At 38.9% G+C, this 23,924-nt stretch overlaps 1 protein-coding gene across 2 annotated transcripts in view; it reads left to right on the top strand.

The window, feature by feature from the left end:
* The first annotated feature begins 1,041 nt into the window (after nt 1-1,041).
* The window catches only part of ZFP64 (ZFP64 zinc finger protein), a 332,799-nt gene continuing 309,916 nt past the window's right edge, over nt 1,042-23,924 (top strand). The window contains exon 1 of one of the 2 annotated variants that reach the window (XM_044090028.1): nt 1,042-1,323. In XM_044090028.1, the coding sequence (XP_043945963.1) occupies nt 1,272-1,323 (52 nt within the window). In that variant the 5' untranslated portion in view covers nt 1,042-1,271. Of the gene's footprint in view, nt 1,324-4,108; nt 4,288-23,924 lie in introns of those variants that run through there. The other variant, XM_044090029.1, reaches the window with a different exon arrangement.

The following is a 23,924-nucleotide window of genomic DNA, read 5'->3' as shown; positions in this document are numbered from 1 at the left end:
GGTTAAAGGCGACAGTGATAAATGCTCAACTTGACTAAAATTTTTGAAATTCATAAGAAAAACTGTCGTAAAACAACAAATTACTACTTAGCTTGAGAGAGATGGCTAACAAGCAAACAAGATCTGGAGTATCTAGGAGAGGGGCACTGTGGGTAGGTTCTTCGCTGAACGCTTTTGGCTTGCGTGAGCTGGGAAACGGCCAGAGGACGGAACCAAAGTCCTAACTGTAAAGAATAAATAAAGATTTACAACTTCAGATTTAATCTTGGAATGTTTGCACAATCCCCAAAGTGGCTGAGAAGCAATGGAAACAATAGCCAGAAACCATTATAGAAAATTATGTAGTTTATATCATATGGGATCACCCATAACCAGCAGTTCAAAAAGCAGATACGAGAAAACCAGATATAGTTGACCGTGAAAACAAAAGTAGCATTGATCGTTGAAATTACTATTGCCAGTGATTACAGTGGCTTTATGTACAGAGACACAAAAATCATAAAATATCGGGATTTCCAGACAGAAACGAGGGCAATATGGAAGAACCATACCCAGACCGTTCCAAAAGTAGCAGGTGCTATTGGTCTTATACCAAAGAATTTACTGTCGTGGCGTTCGTCAAAATCTACTGCCAATCATTAGCGGACCGGAGTTCCGCTGCGGCGACCCCTAACCGGGAAAAGCCGAAAGACAACATTTAATTTAAGGTAGGTTACCGAAGCGTGTAACTCCGCATGAATTGCTGAAGTCAATGGGAAAATGTGGCTGCTGTGAAGGGCACTTTTGCGTCAAAGACTGAAATAAGACTAATTTCATGAATTTTATTTATACTTTTACTTAGTAATGGGAACTATTCCTGTCATGGTATTAACCCAAAAAGACTTAGAGAAATTAAAAAGAAAAAAAAAACCCAATAACACAACAGCATTAAAAGATCAGCGATAGCAGAAAAAAGTGACATGAAGATGTATTTATACAAACATTATCTCTGCAAAAAAAAAGTCAAGCGTTACACATGTTGAAAAAAAAAAATAACGAAAGTGTGCGACTTAAACTTTTATAATAAGTCTGGAATTTAATGAAAAATTAACTCAAACTAAAAGCACATACACAGACAACCAGACTAAATTCAACGTACGCAACATGGACCGGATATAAGAATCTTACACTTCCGCTTGGATGTACTACCTCATAGTCGGCGCGGAGTTATAGTTTGAAGTAGTTATTTCATTTTTGTCATTTCAGGGTAAACTCATTGCATTGGCTTTTCCATGAACCCGACGAATGACAGCAGCAATGACAACTCCTTCCCATCAGTACAGTGTAAGTTGTACAGTACAGTGCAGTGCTGCAAGCAGGGCTCTGGCCACTCTGCCGTTTTCTGTAGTAGAGCGTGTGACGAGGACCCGCAATCTGGTTAACAGAGACAAACGAATCGAGCCCAGGAACCTGAGCAAAGTGGGTATTGTGTGGAACCCGGGAACCTGAGTGAAATAATCGTTTCTATATTCTGCTAGCGGAAAAACTTAACCTTTATAATGCCTAAAAGGCAAGCGTAAGGAGGATGGAGACTTTTGGTTAACCAGCTTTTTGGCGGCGGGGTAGTGTTAGGAATACTGAGAGCATTAAAGTAAGTTAGTGGATGACATATGAAAATCTGTCAGCCAGTAGCAAGTATCCGAGAAGTTCTAATTGACCTTCTTTATTGCTTATAGGTAATTACTAGACTAATGACCTCAGAGGAACATTTTAGCCTTGCCTCCTTTATGTGAGCTTGGAAAGGAACACCTTAACCTTTATACCAAGCACTTTGGGGAGGGGCAAAGGCGAATATTTAACAAGTTGAAATATGAGATGTGTAAGTTGTAAGGTTGTGCAACAATATTACAAGATGGCGAAATACTGTGGTTTGATACTGCTAACTTAAATCAGTATGCCACAGACAGCTAATGATTTTAGGAATATTACAAAAATTACCCTATTACCAATATATTGGAGAAGTTAATAGAGAGAGTGAGAATATGCTGCTAAATGTGATATTCTTTCATGGGTTCTAGCCTATGTATAGTACTAAATACTCTATATTACTTCACTAATAAGATTTATCCACCGTGGTGGTGCTGCGGTAGCATTGTCGCCTCACAGTAAGACGCTGTCCGGTTCGATTCTCAGCTAGAGCGTCATCTGCGTGGAGACACGCGTGAATGGGCATACCTTCGTTGAAGGTTGTGCGTCAGGTCTGGTAACTCGGCATGTAGAAATCAACTACTAATCATTAGAGGACCGGAGTTCCGCTGCGGCGACCCCTAAAAGCCGAAAGACACAAACAAACTTCACTAATAAGATTTGCTACAATATGGATTGGGCAAAGGACTACTAATGGACCATCTTAGTTGAGCTTAAAACAGCTTTCAAAACAATGAATTGTATTATATTATTACAAAAATGTCAGTACTGTATTTTCTTCTACAGAAGCCTGCTCTTAGTCTGAAGATTGCCTACAACACAGATTATTTATGGTTTCTTCGAATGATCTATAGACTCATATAGGTGGAATACATACAGGAATTGCACAAGGCTCAGTCCTTGGGCACTTACTATTTTATTTCTTTATTACAATTGTGCTGGATCTCCTATTTTTCTGCAAGTCTAATATGTCCACTAATACTAAAACAAGGGACGTAAGTCTTCTCCAACAGATAAAACATTGTGGAGGGACAGGTTTATAATCCAGCACCACCTAAACTTCTGGTATAAATGTACCTTGTGTGTTAAGTAGTATCGTCTCGTAAGCATAACCAAGATGACTGGATGCGTTAACAAAAACTGTCTCCGGGATTGCCCAGTATGACTTTCCTGCAGAAAAGAGGTGCAGCCTCCTGGCCTACTGGCAAGATGTGAATGGTCATATGACTCAGTAGCCCTGGAGTACTTATGAACCAATAATCTTCGTGAGACGTACCAAATGCAAACTCATTACTTTATCAGACAGCAGTATTATTTAGAGATGGGATGAATGCTAACATCATTAAGTCAACACCACAAAATGATCTATCGCTACTTTGGAACTGGCTACAGACTAACAGCCTCACTCTCAACTCTGAAAAATCTGCTGTCATGCTGTTTGAACTTTGCAAAGACTAGCTAGATCTACTAGTCTCTTTGTCTTACAGGCCAAGGATGTAAATTGACTGTTGTTACCCATCAGAATACCTAGAGCTTACCCTTGATACAAGTTTTACCTTCCCTTTGGACGTAGGACAGCAAACTCCAGTAGTTCTTTACCAACTAAATGTCACATACAAAATCTCTGATTTCCTCTCTACAGATGCTACATGCAGAATAAACATAGAATGGAATATGCACTACCTTCTCTCTCCCATCAAAAATAGTACTGTATTACATAGTACTGTATTACAAAAACAGAGAACATATTAAAATGCTTTCATCTCATCCCTAATATAAAATGCCCGTGCACTACATTTGCAAAAAAAAAAAAAAAATGTCCATGTAATAAAATGCATCTTTTTTATTAAATTATTTTACCTAATAGTTTGCCAGGAAACTCCACTGGACAAATCATCCCTTTTCAGTAACATTCCAGTAACAGTTTAAGTGACTTATTCAGAGTCAAGAGTAGGCAAATGAAGGTGGAAGGAGTCAAGCCCTGTGCTATGAGCACAGGAAGTAACTTATTAACAACATAGAACATTAGTCCTTTCTGTTTACTGCTTTTAAGCTAATTCATAACAACTACTACCCACCCCTTAAAATAGGCTCTGAGTAAGAAGTAGCAGACCACCATTCAATGTAGGGTTTATATTATATTCTCGAAAAACGACAATGTCGAATCTGACATTGTTGACATGAGAATATCGAACGCTCAGAATCTCGAGCGTGTAAACGGAAATCTCCGTAAGGGGAGATTTCCGTTTACTGCAGTGTAGTGTGATCTCGGAGTTGGTATATTTAAGTAGCGGGGGTTGTTGGGGGTGCAGGGGGATTTGCACTCCTGCTTAAACCCGTTAGGGTACTTTTTTCTTTTGTCTTTTTATAAGGTCCATATTTGAAGACTTCGACCATATGGTGTCGACCATATGTTGTTCGATGTTTTCAAACGCGGATCTTATAATTTAGACCCTCAATGGAGCAGACACCGAAGAAGCCTTTTCAAAGACTGCTGCAGCAGTACGGAAAAAATCTTCCAGATATTATCACGAATACCAATAACTTCCAAAGATTCATAACATGAATAACTCAACTGTGAATGCTTCTTCAACATGGGTGGTGAGTACAGTCCCCCCCCCCCAAAAGGCTCTTTAGAACTAAGCAAATTAAATATTAATTATATTGTAACAATTAGTTTTAACTAAGTGCACTTATGCTAATATAGATTTGCTTTTTATATATGTTTTTTGATAATATACTGTAGTATCCTTTTTTTCCCCCTTTCCATGTCATACTATGTGATTTATATCTAAATATGCAGGTGAAGTGAAGATTTAAGGATGCTCGCAGTAGTCTAACATTTGCACTGTTTGCTATGCAGAAGATGAACTGCCTATCTTAACTGCAAATTGTTGGGTGATGCATTACTGTATATTAATTTAATTCTGTAATGTGTAAGGTATTGCCATTTATTCTTCTAGAAAAAAATGTTTTTCATCTTTTATGCCTGAGTGGTCCATTAGCTATTTACAGAGAGCATGCGTAAGTCACATTTGCATTTCAGGAAGTTAAGAAAGCCAGCAGTATTTTACCAGTTTGCATATCCCAGGGGAGGGAGGGCCCTTAAGTAGAAACAGCAACCCTTCTGGTGATACCAGGGTATGCTTCCTATGTTTACAAAATACTGAGGATAATCACTAACAGACGTTCTTAGGTTCATAGGTTCGTACTAGGCTATCTGCCCTAGGGCATTTATAAGCCTAGCCAGAGTGTATGTGGCTTACACCACCCCTTAGGATGAGAATACTACGCCCTTTTAGGGTTTAGTTTACTATGCCTCTGTCTAGTAGTGACACATAGATGACCCCTGGGGTAAACCTACGATCTCCCATCCACTCGTCGAGATTTCTCTTGAATAGAGTCAGTGAGGGGCTCTGCCTAACATGGACTGGGATTCTGTTCCAGAGTGCAGGGAGCCTCTGGGTTATGAATCTGTCCCTCCAGCACGTCCTATTTATTTCTGTGTTGAGGTTTAAGTCACTTGTTCTCGTGGCTCTGATGGATTTGGATTTTCTGAGGTGGAGCATGTCCATTAATTCAGGATTGGACATGGCCTTGTATGTCAGGCACAGATCACCTCTGAGTAGGCGGTATGCGACTGAATAGAGCTGGAGTTTTTTCAGTTGGGCAGCATATGACATATGTTTAAGACCCTTTATCCTCTTGGTGAGGAACTTTTGGGGTCTTTCCAACTGCTGCAGGTGTCGGGTGAGATACATCCCAAATGGGGCATTGTACTCAATCATTGGCCTGATAAGGGAAGAGTACAGGGGCACAATGACCTCTCTTGATCTAGATGTGAAACCCTTCATGATAAGGTGGGCAGTATAGAAGGTCTTCCTAACCACTTTGGCAATGTGAGTGTCAAATGAGAGGTTACTGTCAACCTGGGTCCCTAGGTCCCTGATTACCTCTTCCGTTCTTAATGGATTACCGCCTATGTGGTAATTTGTCGGTACCTTGTTTTTCCCAAAGGGTATGACTATACATTTTTTGGTGTTCAGCTTAAGGCCATGGCTCTGGCACCAATTATCCATTTCTATGAGGCCTCTCTGAAGGATGTTTGTGTCCGCTGGAGTATCAATTATGGCGCCCAGTTTGCAGTCATCTGCGAACTTTGTCAGCCACAATCTTCCTATGTTTGCCTGTACCTCGGAAAAATAAATGCCGAACAAGAGGGGTCCCAGGACTGAGCCCTGTGGGACACCGCTTGTGACTGGCTTAGAGTCTGACATAGCTCCAGCAACTCTGACCCTGTGGGTTCTGTCCTTGAGCCAGTTTGCAACCCATCTTGTGACATATGGGTTTACATTTAAGCTGGTGAGTTTGTCTATGATGCCCGAGTGGGGTATTGTGTCAAAGGCTTTTGCAAGGTCAAGGTAGGCTGTGTGAACTGCCTTACTCTCATCAATGGCCTTAGTGACTGTTTCAAAAAAGTCGACCAAGTACAAAAGGCAGGATCTGCCCTTGACAAAGCCAAATTGGGTAGGATCCAATGTCTGTAGGTCCCCAATGTCTTTGTTTATGAGTTCCATAATGATCCTCTCCATAGCTTTGCAGACCAGGCTCGTCAAGCTTATGGGGCGGTAATTTCCAGGGTCCGTAGAAGCACCGCCTTTGTGAAGTGGGACCACTGTTGCCGTACGCCACTCTTTGGGTACGTATCCTGTAGTAAGGCTAAGATTAAACAGCAGCCTTATGTGTGGGTTTAGTTCCTCTTGGAGTTCATGTAGCACACAGCCCGGGACACCATCCGGTCCCATTGATGTTGTGTTTTTAGCTTTAGAGAGGGCAGCTCTCACCTGGGCATCTGAGATGTTAGGGAGGTTACACTCTGCTGGGATAGTTATTTCTCCTTTTGGGGGGGAGGGGGAGGAGAAATTTGCACTGAACCTGTCTGCCAGAATGTTGGCAATGTCAGTGGGTTCAGTGTATTTTGTGTCATTTTGGACTAACTCTGTGCATATCTGGGAGTTTCCACCCAGGTTTCTAACATAGCTAAAGAAGGCCTTGTGATTGTCTTTTGCGATTTTTCTCTCAAAGTTGGCCTTGGATGATTTTATGAGTGATCGTAGTTTTTTGCTAGTACTGATCAGAGACGCCTTCCCTTTTAGGGATTTTGCTCTGTCATGTAGTAGCTTCCTCCTCCTGTTATAAAGTTTGTTTATGGCTGGGGTCCACCAGACCATTTGGGATTGCATGATCCATGCATTCTTGAAGGTGCCCATAGAAGGCATTTGCAAAGGATTCAGCAGTGTGGGTTGTGGTTTCCACTGGCCCAGGGGCCTTGAAGGATACCACTTCAGTCTTAAGAAGTGTGAAGTTTGCTTTTGAGAAGTTCTTCACTGTGGTCTTTTGTGCAGGGGGTGGGGCGGGATGTGGATTTCCAGTGAGATTAATTTATGGTCTGATCTTACCAAAGAGGGATATACTTCCGGTGTGGAGCATTTTGTCCCCATGTTTGTGATGATCAGGTCTAGTATATTGTCTCCTCTTGTGGGAATGGTGACTAGTTGTTCCATTGCATTTGAGTTTATGAATTCTAGGAACCTTTGGGCTAGGGTGTTGGGGCTTGAGTAATGTTCCCAGTCTATGTTTGGGTAGTTGAAGTCTCCCAAAATGATGGTATTTGGAGTGACATTCATACTCTCCAGTGTCTTCAGGAAGGCTGTGTGGGGTTCCTGAGTTTGAAAAGGTGGTCTGTAGCATGCTACAAACTGTAAGGCAGTTTTGCCTATGGTTAGTTGCACCTGGATAGTCTCCGATGCTTCGTGCGTTGCCACTAACCTGGAGGTGTGGGTATCTTTGATGAAAATGGATACTCCCCCTCCTTTTGTGGTTCGGTCCAAGTTTTGGGGCCGGAAAGCATGATATGAGGTAAAACCTGATAGTGCTGGGGTGCACTCAGGAGCCTTGAACCAGGTTTCAGTCACTGCACAGACATCGATGTTCTCCATACTGAGGAGGGCTTCAAGGGCGTGCATCTTGAGGTTTAGACTTCTGGCATTGAGCAGCATTACCCTTAGTTTTTTTCCACTTGTGTTTTCTAGGGAGGTAGGTTTGTCATTTGAGCCTTGCCTAAAAAAGGCACATGTTCTCAGAAGTAATTGACATGTTACTGCATATCAGGAGTTGAGGCAGTGAAATGGGTAGGGCAAGTAAAAATGTCTATGGTCACGTGTATGACACTTCACTGGGATGCCTCATTTTCCTACTGTGTTATGGCAGTGGGAGGGTTTCTGATCAGGTCTGTGGGGGTCAGGCATGACTTCTGGAATATGGGATTGAGTAGAAGCACAAGTGACAGCGAATGGCGTACTCTATTGGGGCAAAAGGAAATATGCAAACATGTTACACCTGCATGCTTTAAGTAACTATCACTGTTTGGTCTACACTGCCTTTAAATGAAACTCAAAGTGAAAGTACCTATATAGGGCATCACATCTATCTAGTAATCTATGTGAGTAATATAAACTGCAGCATGTAATGTAACAAACCTCTGGAGGATGGTAAGGCTGGGTACTGAAGCCTTCAATTTTTGCAAAATATTTCTACACTTTTAGATAATATTTTCTGTAATTTTTTAGTGGCCCTGCTTGTATGTTATTAAACAGTGACCTGTGCCTGGTCTATAAGGCAATGTCTGATCCAGTTCTATTTGAAAGTCTATGACTGGAATGCACTGCTAGGGGGGAGCTAACCCCAAATTGGGGAACCTAATGCTAAAAATGAAATTCAGTATTCAGAAAAACTGACAGAATGAAATGCATAGTGCTTCCAAGGTTATGGAATAAGGTTCTCCTTATAGTCAGTCAGTCAAAGTCTTCGGAATAATAAGAAATACAGGGTTATTCAATCAGAGGCCATGCATGCCTTGCTAATAACCACCCTCAGGCTTTACCATTGTTTTCAAGCAGGGTGAATTTTAGGGTACCTTTCCATTTGTTGAAGCTGTGTTTAAAGACAAACATGAAATCACATTGCTTGACATGCAAAAAGTGTTGGATAGATTGGATATTAAAACAAGAAGGATGCTTCATGCTCATCAAATGATTTAAAAAATCAATGTATACCAAGATTATATATTCCCCGTTCCAAAGGAGGGATGGGTCTTTTTGAAATTGATTACATGTATAGATCTGCAATTGTGGGACTCCACACATATCTGCTGACATCACAGGATCCAAATGTAGTGAAAGTTTTGAAACATGAGAGGAATAAATCTAAGATGACATTTCTGCTTAATTTAGCAGAAGCATATCGATGTCAAGCAAGAACGGAAATCAAACCAGAAGTAGATAAAAACCAGGCAGCAATTGAATGTGCTTAAAAATAAAAGAAGGAATATAAAGAGAAGGACCAGATGAGAAGGCAAGAAATGTGGAAAAAACATAAATATAGTTGCAGGTATAGAAAACTTGGAAGAGCCTCATATTGATCAAGAACGAACGCAGGAATGGATAAGGAGAGGTGAATTCACATCAAGAAATGAAAAGTTAATATCGGCAGCCCAAGATAGTGGGCTACGTACATGCTGGTTTACAAAGTCCATTGAACATGTGGGAGAAACAGACGTGTAGGTTTTGTAAAACCGAATTGGAAACAGTCACACACCTTGTTGTTGGTTGCAACGCACTAATGGCAGAAGGACTGTATACTGAAAGGCATAATAATGTGGTGAGACTGTTACACTTGAGATTGTGCAAACATGGTATCGAAGTGGCTGAAAAACACTGGAAACATGAGCCACAAAGAATCATAGAAAATGATGAAGTTTATATCACATAGGATCACCCAATACCAACAGTTCAAAAGATAGATGCTAGAAAGCCAGATATAGTGGTCCAAGAAAAGAAGACAAAAGTAGCATTGATCATTGAAATTGTCACACCTAGTGACTACAGTGTATTGTGTACAGTGAGACACAAAGTCATAAAGTCAAAAAACATAATGGTCGCCCAGATAGTCTGAGGTTTTGTATTTTGGGTAAACCATTTTGTTCTGAAAGTGGGGGAATTTATATTCAAAAACTACTTGAATTAGAAACCAGAATGATTTTGAAATATAACACATTAAAGCCTTATGGATTAAATTTGGAATTAAGTATTTAATAACTAATATTAATATAATGAATATTATTATAAGATATTATTATTAATATTTTTGTTAGATAAGGTAAAATTGTTCATTATGGTTTTGATATTATTTTGTATTAAATTTTATACTATGTTAGATACTATGTGCACTTTGGATGTATGACTTGAAGGCATTTTAGAAAAATACCAAAAAATACTATGTGATCACTTTAAGACTTGATTGATAAATTAGTTAATTAATTGAACTAATAAGAATAATTAGTGCTAATCAACATGATTTTTATGTATATATACTGTTGGTTGCACATTGTACTTATGATCCTTTGAAGGCAAAAGGCCGAGGTACCAGATCGTAATAAAGAAGAATTACTGGTTTTGGTGTTGGTATGTGTTTGTGAACTGTTGCTGATTTTCATGAGTGTATTTGGACAAAGTCATAAAATACCTTGATCTGCAGGCAGAAATGAGAGCCATGTGGAAGAAAGATACCCAGACAGTTCCAATAGTAGTAGGAGCAATTGGTCTTAAAAAAATAATTTATAATCATATTTAGATGTGTTACCAATTCGTCTAACACCATACGAATTGCAGGAGTCATCATTACTGGGCACACTGCGGGTGCTGCAAAGAGCACTTTTGACTAACATCAAAGAGTGAAACAATACTAATTTCATCAAATTTAATCGTACTTCGACTCAGGAACGGGGTCCATTCCTGTCATGGTATTAGAAACCTAAAAGACTTGGAAAAATTAAAAAAAGAGGTACAGGTAAGAAATTGGCCTCTCCATTTAGTTTTGTTTATTACCTGATCTAAATTGAGATCTCTTGTTCTAGTGTTAACTACACTGTCTGCCATATCAGGAACGAGGAGTTTGCTGATAATAGAGCGCTTGACGGCACAGAAGGCAATTCAGTCAACTAAGATTTGTGACCCAAGAGATCCTTTTTTGATAGAAACCTCTGTCATTTTTCAGGGTTTTTTTCATGTATTTTAGTGAAATACATGCCAAAGGGTACATTGTATTTTATAATGGGGCTAACTGGGGCAAAGAATAACCTTCTTAATTTCATATGAGATGCCCTTTGTGATTTATCTTTGGGTATCAAGAATCACACTTTCATCTGCTCTCCAGACCATTAGTAGTGCCTCCTTATTCAAAATGTCTTTACACCAGTGTCCTTCTACTCAATGGCTTTGCTCATGCACTATCTCCCAATCCTCTATAACCCAATTACCTGTTCAACTCCACTCATCCCTATACTCATCATTGCTCACCTAACTTGTGTCACCCATGTAAAGCACCCACTAGCTCTTTAACCTCACTTAGTATATGTATAATTGTACAACTGTAAATGCATAGTTTGTCTATCTTGTCTGCTCAGTTTTTGTTCACTGCTTACTTTGCCTTGAATTGTAAAGTTTTCATAACTTATTTAGCCATACAATTGTATAACATTCCAGGTGAGTTGCATGTTTTCAGTTTTTGTAAATCCTTGTTTATTTATTGTCTGTCATCTTGTATTTTGTCTCTGGAGCTTTTCTCCCCAGGTCTGCACTGAAAATGGACTCATTTCAGCCCAGTGGACATTCCTGGTTAGCAAAAGCAAATAAATAAAAATAAATAAATGAATATAGAAAGATTTTCAGACTGCAGTTGCTACATAGTGAGTGAAGGTAAAGACAGCCATTGACCCAGGAGCCCAAGTCCCTGATCAGAGACTAACTAGAGAGGGGGTGTCATTGATGCAGTAGGTGGCTGGAATTTGTTGTTTTCTAATGGAAGTAGTACATCATTTCTTAGCATTTAGTTTGAATACTTTTTCATTGTTCCAGAAGTTAGTGCATGTTACCTCGGTTTGAAGGGTACCCTTATGGCATTGTGCTATAACTCGGAACAAGTCCTAGGCTTAGACTGAATGACTGAAGGAGGGAATCAGCAAGAGTCTGTTTGACAGTATTTATTAGAAAACCCAGAGTATTGTCGGAACCCACTGAAAAGGTGTGTTTTGGTTTTGGAGAGTGCTTTAAGGATATCCTTTGAGATGGTAGGGGCAAAGTGACTCATGGGTGTTTGGTGTGGGGATGATAGTTTCAGAGGAGAAATTTGCAGCAATGTATTTACTTGTCTGTTAGCAATATCTTTAGAATTGGAATGACAGGTGGATTATGTATAAGCTTGGAGCAGTAATGCAAATTATTCCTTATTATACCATGATCCCCCCAAAACGTGCACGCTGATTGGCCAGCGTGCCCGTTGTAAATCGAGTTATACTAATGGAAAAAGGTCCGGTCGTCCGGACTTTTTTCCATTAGTATAACTCGTTTTTTTAAAATACTGTCTCGCTATGTTAAATGGGTTTAACATAGCGAGACAGCTTTAAAATAAGCAACGGAGATCTCCGCTTATTTTAGCCGTCTCGCCATGTTAAGCCTATTTAACATAGCGAGACAGTGTTTAAAAAAACGGAGAAAGCAAGATCTCCGTTGCTTTTTATAGTTCGCTATGTTAAATGAGTTTAACATAGCGAGACAGTTTTAAAATAAGCAACGGAGATGTCCGCTGTTTATTTTAATGTCTCGCCATGTTAAACTCATTTAACATAGCTTAAACACTAAAAAGCAACGGAGATCTTGCTTTCTCCGCTTTTGCTCATTAGCTCTGATGTACCGCGCAGGCGCCGCAGTACATCAGAACTGCCGGATGCCAGACATCTGCGGAAGGGCAGTAAACAGGCATTATACTATGCCATTATTTAAGAAAAGTAATAGTTTCTTTTCTTAAATAATGTCATATAATAGCAATAACCACTTCTGGGTAATGCTAATTTACCCACGGTTGGCTTTGGTCCGGGCTCCCGACCAAACCACGCCAACCGTGGTAATTTAGCATTACCCCCACCCAGGCATGGGTTATTGCTATATTATACCATGACTCCCCCAAAACGTGCACGCTGATTGGCCAGCGTGCCCGTTGTTAATCGAAGTTATACTAATGGAAAAGGTCCGTCGCCCGGACTTTTTCCATTAGTATAACTCGTTTTAAACATTGTTCGCTATGTTAAATGGGTTTAACATAGCGAGACAGCTTTAAAATAAGCAACGGAGATCCGCTGCTTATTTTAAAGCTGTCTTGCTATGTTAAACCCATTTAACATAGCGAGACAGTGTTTTAAAAGCAACGGAGAAAGCAAGATCTCCGTTGCTTTTAGTTCGCTATGTTAAATGAGTTTAACATAGCGAGACAGTTTTAAAATAAGCCACGGAGATGTCCGCTGTTTATTTTAACTGTCTCGCCATGTTAAACTCATTTAACATAGCGAACACTAAAAGAAGCAACGGAGATCTTGCTTTCTCCGCAGCTTTTGCTCAAGCTCTGATGTACTGCGCAGGCGCGCAGTACATCAGAACTGCCGCGGATGCCAGACATCTGCGGAAGGGCAGTAAACAGGCATTATACTATGCCATTATTTAAGAAAAGTAATAGTTTCTTTTCTTAAATAATGTCATGGTATAATAGCAATAACCCACTTCTGGGTGTGGGTAATGCTAAATTTACCCACACCCAGGCGTGGGTTATTGCTATAGTATTCTAATGTAGCTTAAGAAGGAGTTGTAATTGTACAAAACTTCAGAAGCTAGTCTATGCTCATGGGATGCTTTGCTGTTCTTTGTCTTCCCTCAGCTTCTCGGTAAAGCATTTTATATTCTCTTTCTGATGAGAGGTTCTGGCCTTACAAGGTAATTTATGCACTTTCGTTCTTCTGCTGTATAATTTGTTGATGTCTACTGAGCATCATTGTGGTTTGTTGTTGAATTTCCTACTGTATATGGTTTTGGTGGGGACTAGTTTCTCAATGCATTTATCTAAACAAGCAAAAAGAACTTTCGTATAGGTAGCTACATATCCTAAATCCATGGTGGGGTTAATATGGGCAAATTTTGAGATTTTGTTTTGTAACTGTAAATGCTTTGCTTTTTGAAGTCCTTGAAGATGGCGTTGGCTACTAGAGGGGGTACAGATATTCTCAGGGTAATGATAACCATTTTGTGGTCTGATTTAACTTATGAGGGTTCAAGTAGTGGCAGGGTACATGTCAGGGGCAAGCTAGAAGCACTGCGCATAAACAAGTTTAGAAGTATAAGTACTCCATTCTACACAGGGATAATTGTAGTTACTAAGGATTAAAGGGCCATCTGTTACAGGGATATCATCAAGGAATTCCTGGAAATTTTAATGATATTGTGGGGCCATAGAAGTGGATCAGAAACAAGGTATAAGTTGAAATTCTGACTCGCCTAGTGTGAGCTGAAGGTCATTGAGCTTACCGGGAGGCATCATGGAAGTGGCACTTTGGAGGGGTTAAACTCCCTGACAAACAATGAGACACTACCACCATTACCAGTGGGCTTAAAGGCATGATAAGAACAAAACCCTAGCGTGGAACTTGAACCATGTCTCAGTGACTACGTAAACATGGACTCATTCCAGATACAGAAGTGCTTCTAAATTGGGCAGTTTATTGTTAAGACACCTGAAATTAAGAAGGGTCACCTTGATGTCCAGTTTTTGATTTGATTTGTTAGTAAGTTGATATTTATTTATTTGACATTTGTTGACTGGGAAAGTCCGACTGACCTAAACTAATGTCTTTCGGCTTTTCCCAGTTATGAGTCGCCTGTTGCCCTTTATTAGCAGAGGTCCAGGGAGAGAAGCTCCACAGTAGAAATAAGCAAGAAAATTGCATGATTAAAGTAAAGTACAATAATCTAATTAAGCAAATTTCTATTACAGTACAAGTAAAAAAAAAAACAGAGAGATTTATGCAATGTAGTAAGTATAGAACCAGGTAATAAAAAATTGGCAAAGACATATTTAGATTGTCATCTGTGGACAACCGTGCGAGTCAGAGTAGCTTGTCTTATATGGTACAGATGGTGTAGAAATTTAATATAAAATAGCCATATTGTAAATGGGATGCAGGCAGCATGTTACCAGGACTAAGAAGTGAAGGAGAATGGAGAGTAGTAAGTGACAGTCTTAAAAGGGGGTTACTTTTGATAAGATAATTCGATGAAAGAGAGGAATAGGAAGGAGAAGGAAGGAAAGGAGAAAGGACTGGGTTCAAGTGGGATGACTACAGTGACAGGTCCAGGTTTTGTTTAGGTCATTTTTGAGAGTTTTCTTGAATTTATGAACATGGGTGATATTTCTGAGGGTAGTGGGAAGTTTATTCCATGAAAGAGCGCAAAATAGCTGTAGAGATTCTGTCCAATACATTTTTAGGTTTGTGAATCTGCAAGAGACATAGGTCTGAGCTTCTGAGGGATTGATGGAGGGAGGTGTAGAGGGAAACAAGTGAAACATTTTGGTACTGTCTTTTTAAAAATGTTTAGTGATGTTAATTGATTTTAATTGGACAAATAATAGGTAATTAATGTATTACAAAAGAGAAATGGTAGAGTAGAAGTTAGTTTTGATGAAGTCTTAATGACGAAAGCACTTAACGTTTATTAATTTTGTGAATAAAGTATGTGATTCCATTTGGGCAAGTTTCTAGTTCCTGCTGCCTCTGTGTTATTTTGTTCAGGATAGAATGGATGATGAGAAATTGAGTAAATAAGAGTTGGTTAGGAAACTCTAACCAACTGAGTGTCCTGAGAGCATGACAGTGGTGTGATTTAGGTAGTAGATTAGCAGCAACTCTAGCAACTTTGTTGTAGGTGGTTTTGAGTTTGGAAAATAGTGTGGACTGTAAGTTAGTTAAGATTTGTGAGCGGTAAAAGACGTTAGGGTGAAGGTATGCTTGGACAAGAGAGAGTCTGGAGTCAGGAACTTTTTGTTTCTATTCAGCAGGCTGAGCTTTTGGTGAGTATTCTTGATACAGTAAAATACATGAAGGTTGAATTTAAGTTGGTCATTTATGATTACTCCAAGGAGCTTAGTGCGTGTTTCAACTGTGATAGTAGTAGTATTGTTAAGGGAAGATATGGTGAATAAGGATTTAAGGTGGTAGACAGATTTTGGGAGGAAAGAAAAGAAGTTTAGTCTTTTTGGGGTTAAGTATGAGTTGGTTATTGGTAAGCCATGTTTCAGTGAAGTTGAAAGATTTTTGTGTCAGTGAGAGCACGTCAGAAGAGTTGCCGGCAATGGAGATGATTGTGGAGTCATGTGCGTACTGTATGAGAGATGACTGAGGACAGGAAGTGTAAAGTTGGTTAGTAAAGATGTTAAAAAGGAAGGGAGCCTAGGATTAAGCCTTATGTGACACCCATTTTGATGAAGAGAAAAGGAGAAAGAGCAGAGGGCCATTTGACGGATTGCTGTCTGTCTGAGAGGTAGCTGTTGAACCAAGAGATAGTTGCTGAAGGGAGGTTGAATTGGGAAAGTTTGGAGAGGAGGATGGGGTGAGAGAGAATGTCAGGAGGAGGATGGGGTGAGAGACCATGTCAGAAGCTTCGGAGAGATTTAAAAAGAGACAGGACACTATTATTGTCTCTGATTAGGGAGATGGAGTTAGTAAAGGAAATTAAAGTTGTAGTGACACTGCGGTGGAGGATGAAGCCATACTGGGTAGGATATATTCATTAGATGAAGTCTACCTAAAAATGGCACAATGGAGGCAGCAAAGACTTTAGCCAGTATGCGAACACCCATGAACGAGAGGTACAGAACATCTTTCATAAAGCAAGTAGGATTGTCGATCACAGAAACATATTGAACCCCCATGGACCGACATAGCCTATTGTTGAATGCAGTTATCTTTTCCTTGAATGTGGGAATCATTCTAGTTGAGGTGAGGATATAACTCAAAACCAGGGTCTTATCCTTGACCGAAGCATGCATAGCAAATTCTAGCAAGTCGTTCTCTATGTCTTTCATGGGTTTTCATGAAAGATTGCTTACTCCAGCATGAGCTGTGATTCATGTCATAGTCATACTTACTGGAAGAGAGGATAGTGAGGGCCATTGATATGTTAGTAATTTTGGCTGCTTAGAGAGAGTTTATTCAGCCTAGTGAGCAAGTAGTTGGTAGTTCTAACAATGGATTGACCATTTACTAGGATGTTTCTAAAAACTGATGTATTCTTATTAGACACTGGGGTGTTATGCTGAGATGGGCATATAAATGTACTGGGGAGTTTTGTTGCTGCCTGCTTTTAATAGTTTCTAGGAGACTTTGATAGGGATTTTTTATGGCATCAGCAAATGATAGTTTAGTGTAGATTTTCATCATATCAGTACCTGGAATGTTAGCAGTTTCCTGACTGGTCCATAGTGTGACTTACTAACTGTGTGAAGCAATGACTTACCAGGAGTGAAAGCCTGCTGGAGCAAATCCCAACATGGTGAATAGATTTTTCCTGTATATAAACCTATAGTCTGTACTGGCTTGTTTCTAGCCAAAATGAACATAGCACTCTGATGGTATCTTATTAAAGGATAGTTGCACCCTAACTACAATATTTTCCTGCCTTGGAGAGTACTTTCCTCTCTCTGGAAAGATCTCCATCCTTCAGCATCTTAAAAAAGTACGACTTAAACTTGGCAGTTTCTTTCCCTATCTGGAAATTCTGTCCTATAGAGGCAGACACCATGTTGGTTGTGAATGAAATAAGAGTTCATTTGATGCTAAATGACTGTAACTAGTCAAAGATATTTGTATGAGTGCCAAGTATGTCTTTCAAACTGTGGGTTTTAGAGCATACGTCTAGGGATACTTTAATCCATATATAATCAAGATTCTGAAACTGCTTGAAAAAAGAATCAAGATTAAAAAAGCGCAGTTTTACTGTCAGGACCAGGCACTCTGATCTTGTTGATGTGCATTGCCATTTATGATTGGCTCTTTAGCTTCTCTAAGGCAGGAGATATGATACTCTGTTCTGGCTGACTAAGGGAAGTAAGATGGAGAAGTGCTAATTCAGGTCCTTGAACTCATGTTCTGTTTTTGTTTTCTTTAAAGGTTATGTTATCTCAGTTGTTTGATCTCATCTCACCAAGCACTTTTAAAAGAATTTGTAACACATTATGTAGGAAGCCATATGTGTAAGAGTCGCAGCAAATCAGTCGCTGACACTCCTACAGAGGATTCACTCTCTCACCACTTGATCTTGACAGTTAAGACTGAGTGGTTTGAAGCTACGTGGATATTTGCAAGAAGTGCAGCTTATACTTGAGTAAGCTAAGCACACGGTATTAACCCTGAATAAGTAAAAGCAAAGGAATTTTGAAAAACATGCCCATTTATATGTTGCAGTCAACACAAAAAATTATATTTGTTTGCAGTATTGCACTGAAATTACCCTTTATAAACACTTCTTATACAATGAGTTAAAGACAGAAATACTGCACTTGTATACTGCCATATCTCTCATTCTTGCTTGCAAGAATGCACTGAATGCCCTGTACTGCTTCAGTTACTCTTTTGTATTGATTACACATACATGTATATGTGTATGTTTGTATGTAGGTATGTATGTGTATGGGTCTACTTCATATGACCTAAATTTCATTTGACTGAAATTCATTTGACTGAGACTAAAACACTGAAAGTTCAAAAGACTGAAAACTCAGTTGACCGAAACTCATAACACTGACACATTTAAAGTAAAAGGTATATGCCCTTTTCCCCACTGTAGTGCGATCCTGGAGTTAGTATATATAGTTGGGGGTTCGCCCCCCCACATACTTTATACATTTTAAACCATACACATGGATATTTAGAACTGCAATGAATAACTCTTTTGCAGAAAATAATATTTACACCCCCCCCAATGTGGGGAGCGGTGCCCCCCACACACCCCTAACTATATATACTAACTCCAAGATCGCACTACAGTTGGGGAAAAAGGCATATACCTTTTACTTTAATATGTCAGTGTTATGAGTTTCAGTCAAATGAGTTTTCAGTCTTTTGAACTTTCAGTGTTTTGGTCTCAGTCAAATGAATTTCAGTCAAATGACATTTAGGCCATATGAAGTAGACCTATGTGTATATATACATGTGTATATAATTGGAATAATTTAACCAGACATTACTGTTTACTGCTTTATTCATTCTTAGCGGATTCAGCCATTTTGACTGTTCACTTTTTCAGCAGTCTCTGGCTGTAGGATATCTGTTCTTTAGCTAGAAAGACATAAGACTATCCTTTACTTGTATTTCGCTTTTTCCCCTTAGCATTTCTTATATGAGTATTATTTCTAAGGCATTATATCCACTGCAGCATTTGCTTAGTATGCATTTGTTAAAATATGTATTGGGATCTGAATTCAGTGGTGCAGTGGTAGCATTGTCGCCCCACAGCAAGACTTTCTCCATTTCAATTTGCTGCCAGGGTGCCTTCTGTCTGGAGTCTTCATGTCCTCCCTGCATTCTTGTGGGTTTTCTCCGAGTGCTTCAGTTTCCTCCGACATACAACGACATGCATTTGGAGCGTTTCTCCCTGGGCCTCCACTGAAAACTGGCTTCTTTCCAAGTCAGACTTTCCCAGTAAACAAATGTTAAATAAATAAACTTTGCTAATTTTCCCTTTACTATAAGTTATAAACACAGATATACTTTTCTGGAGTTTTTTTTAAATATTATGCTTTGCATGTAACATGTCTGTAAATTGTGTTCAGCCAGAAGGTGCAGACACACAGAACAATGAGGCAAGTCATAGAAGTACATGCTGAACATTCTCTTCACATTGCAACACCTACCCCCCTTCCCAACTCCCCAACCTCCACTCTGAATTGGGTGTGGTGCTGACTGTATTCAGCCATCTTGTACGTTCAGTTAAAATTTTAGAAAGAAATGATTTTTATACAGTTATTATGGTAATTTTTTGGCATACACAAACTGTCTGCATGTAATTTAACTACTACTGAAGTTAGTGTAATAGTAATTGAAATTATGGAACTGCAAACTTTTATATTTTTTGCTTTCTGAATAAATACATGAACAAGTTTTTGTAAGTGCACTCATGCAGATGGTATATCTATTTATACAGTTATGTTAGCAGATAACATTCCATATATTTATTTATAGATGCAGTTCTCTGTACAGATGCTTGTTTTCTTTTGCGTTATTATAATAGCATTGCAGGTACATTTTTCAGGTCAACAAATTTATTGTAGCAAATACCTTTAATTATGCAATCTTCTTAAATATATTTTTAAAACCTATGTTTAATATGACCCACAAAAAATAAATATAATTCAATACTTACTTTAGGAGTCTGGCCTTCTTGTCTCTACCTGGTCAGCCCACACAGCCAGTTGGTTGAGTTTGAGGTTCTATAGGTTACCCCACTCCTGACAGATGTTTTTTTCCATTTGGAACCTCTTGTGCACACCTCATTCTTTTCCAGACATGACTCCCTGAGAAGTTAGTCCGTTATGGTCTCCTTATCTGACCAGCTTGGAGTGAGACCTTGTGCCTTTGCAGGTGTTGCCATCATTAGAAGTGCCAAAACCAGAATGAAGAAAGTATGAGCAGTGTTGTGATTCACAGGTTTAGATCTGCTTCCCCTGGGGTGTGACACCACCTTAACCTTACCCAGTTAACCAGCAGGGCTATTAGAATTTGTTTTTGTCTTTTGGCTTTTCCCGGTTAGGGGTCGCCACAGTGGAACTCCGGTCCGCTAATGATTGGCATTTGATTTTTACGTACCGGCTTGCCAGGCCTGATGCACAACCTTCAACGAAGGTACTCCCATCCACGCATGTCTCCACGTAGAAGACGCTCTAGCTGAGAATCAAACCGGACAGCATCTTACTGTGAGGTGACAACGCTACCGCAGCACCACCACCGCGGACATCAGAATAGGTACTTTTATTATTGGCAGGTTCGGTTTAACAAAAAATGCTTTGTCATGTAACATTTTTTAATGGATAAATTCTCATTTAATTTATATGGTGCATAAAACTGTATGCAGTCAACATTTTTCTTTTGCATTACTTATAATTGCTACCATTGCTGTACATTGCCTTAGCTATCTTTTTTTGAAGTATGTTATTTATTCCTGCATTGTAGCAGCAGTAATATTTTGTTGGAGGGAGTGGGGTGCATAAACATGTGGACTGGTTTTGAAGTGAAAAGGTTTTCCAGATGATGTCAGATGTGCAGAGATCACACTTCATGGTTGTGCATACTATCATATGTATGATTCCACTTTGTTTTTCTAAATATATTCAGCTTTGAGCATATTTGAAACTGTCCTTGCATTCCCACAGCATGATAGGGAATACTGAGGAGTGCTGCGGACTCAACCACTGTCCGTAGCAGGTTATGTGAAGAGAACAACCTAGGTGCTTAAGTGGCCATATTCATTTGTGTATTACCGAGCTTCATAGAGATAAATGTAAAAGGGCCTAATTTGCATGCAAAACATGTAAATGGACCTGAATTTTTGTAAAATTGTTGAACACTGCAGTATTAACTTACGATTACTTGAGTTAGGCAGCAAAAGTCTTAGGAAATCACTGACTTCTTAAAGTAAGGAAAAATAATAAATACATTAATTTTGAAACACTTCGGAATCTGTAAAATTAGTGAGTTACCTTGAAGAAATATTTATTTTACTGATGCAATTTTTATGTTATTGGTTTAATGAATAGTGTAAATCTGTCATTTTTAAGTAAAAATGATTACAGCAGCAGTGGGAAATGATTAATGACACTGTTTACTTTGATGTCATGTAGCAGTTGTGTGCATGTGTTTTAATTGTGAAGTACTGAAGTAGTAAGGATGTGTTGTTGGCTGAACATACATGTGTTCTTGCTGTAAGATTTTTGAGTGTCACTGAATATTGAATGATGAAAGTATTATGAACCCCTGAAAATGGTAGGGGCTGGGGAAGAATGAATCTATTAAAAAAGTGAATGCCTTGCTGCTGTGAATGATGCTGCAGACATTAGTATAGCACAACTTTACTTTGCGTGAGATTATGCATGTGTACGTAATTGTGGGTTTTGTTAACTTTTTTATAGGGGGGTGGAAAGTGCAGATTGCCATTGTGGTGGTGTTTCAGTAATGATTACATCAGAAGATTTTTGTGTATGATTTTGGCGTTTCTTTTCATGTGGGGTAATGATGTAAAACAAGGGATCAAGGCATAGAAAGGACAATTTTAGCCATGAGGAAAACCACATCCTAGTGACAACCCTTAGGACATATGGGAAAAGTCTGCTTGGTAGAAGGAGTGCCTAAATAAGCTGAGGGAAAAAAAGTCTAGAATCAAGTTGTCCTGGGTATTAATGTAGTAGGTGGCAGAAATTGTGCATTAACACAGTGCAAGAAGAAGGCTAATGGTATGATAGGATGTGTTAGAAGTGAGGCCAGGCAGAATACAAGTGCTTATACCAGTACTGGGAGGTCTTCAGCAATTATCCCTTTAAAATTAAATGAGGAATACCACTTATGCATCCATGGTGATGACTATGACACAGAAGATTACGGCACTGAAATAATCAGGGGTGGTGTGGATAGTGGGTATTACTAACATCTGCAGCAGCAACACTTGCTGCTCAGGAAGATTGTTTTAAAAATAGTAATACGTTATCGAATGGAACAAAGTAGGAATATTACTATGATCTTACTGATGCGTAGTGTGGTAGAACACCAAGAATCTGTGGCTGCCTCCATTTGTACTCTAGTTATGACTTACCTGACTCAAGCAGGAGCCATTTTTTTTAAGGGGAGGAGGATAGGGTACCAACCAGACAGATGGGGGTTGATTGCATAAGATTACAAGTGCTTCTCAAGAAATAACTGTAATTAGTCAGGGGAATTAAGAACAACAGATTTCATGCTGGCCCATGTCAGTGTTCCTCTACATCTAGCAGCATCTGTCATTCGAGATCCTGTTCACATTTCTGCAGCACTGTCAGACGAGTATCTGCAGGATCGCCTAGTAAGTCATAACATCTGACCAACTTACCATCCAGCTCTCATGAGAACTCCTGTTCAAAATCACTACCATTGTTGCCTATCCTCCTATCCTATCTTTAGGAGATGTGTATGACACATTTGACCTTGACCTAATGTGATTCAAGTGTGTAATTTCTGTTACTTACAATTTCACCTTAACAAACACAGGCCGATGTTTAACTCAAAAGGCAATAAGTTATTTTTAAAAAAAGTACGTGTGTATGCTTAGGAAATTTTACAACTTTATGTTTTTCTTTCTTGTAATGATACTGCTTAAAACCTCAGGTAACTGTGGAAAGAAATCTATATGACATATGAGTTTTCAGTCATTGACACCAATGCTGTGTGCATTACCATTCTTACAGCTGACACTTACCTACAACTTCAAAGTAGTAGTACATCAGTTTTTATGGTAACACAGTAATAGGAAAATTACAGATTAAAATGAGTATTCTGCCACGTAAACAAACACTGCTGCTACTTCGCCCTCACTACTGCACAAATTATTTTTTTTTTTGTCTTTGAAGTCACAATTTATTGTGTATGACAAAATAAAATAATCTGATATTGAGTACTTCAACAGACCACATAAACTGAGAAAACATTGTATAATAATAAAAAAAATGATACATTTTCTTTTAAATGCAATATGCGTCCCCAAGTTAAATAGTGAATTAACATTTTTACCTAATTATACCACTTGCAGATATTCAATATGTGCAAACTTAGGTGAAACAACTGAATAGAATGTATTGTGCAAAACAGTTGATTGTAATTATTCTTTACATCATGCCTGACAACATTTGTGAAGGGGAGTCTGTGAGCAATCAGCATGACTTTTACAAACAGTAAATTGAGTAACTGTTCTGAAATAAAACACACACACACACACATATATATATATATATATATATATATATATGTGTGTGTGTGTGTGGATGGATCCCATTTGATGTAGAGAATTAACGTTTTATTGAAATGTAAATTCGCAACCTCACGCGAAAATGCATTTTTTCAAAAATGCACTTTCGTGTAGAAACAGAAATAAAAATTAAAAAAAATAAATAAAAACATGCAGTTTGCATGTAACGTTAGTTGTACATCAACGTTTAGTGTTGATGTACAGCTAAGCAAACTATTGCTGAGATCATGGTAATTCCTTTTTTCCAACTGTAGTGCA

Source organism: Protopterus annectens, chromosome 12.part0, assembly GCF_019279795.1.
Source record: "Protopterus annectens isolate FY-2018-M chromosome 12.part0, PAN1.0, whole genome shotgun sequence".
NCBI classification, from domain to species: domain Eukaryota; kingdom Metazoa; phylum Chordata; order Ceratodontiformes; family Protopteridae; genus Protopterus; species Protopterus annectens.
This window is presented reverse-complemented; position numbering and strand designations above follow the sequence as displayed.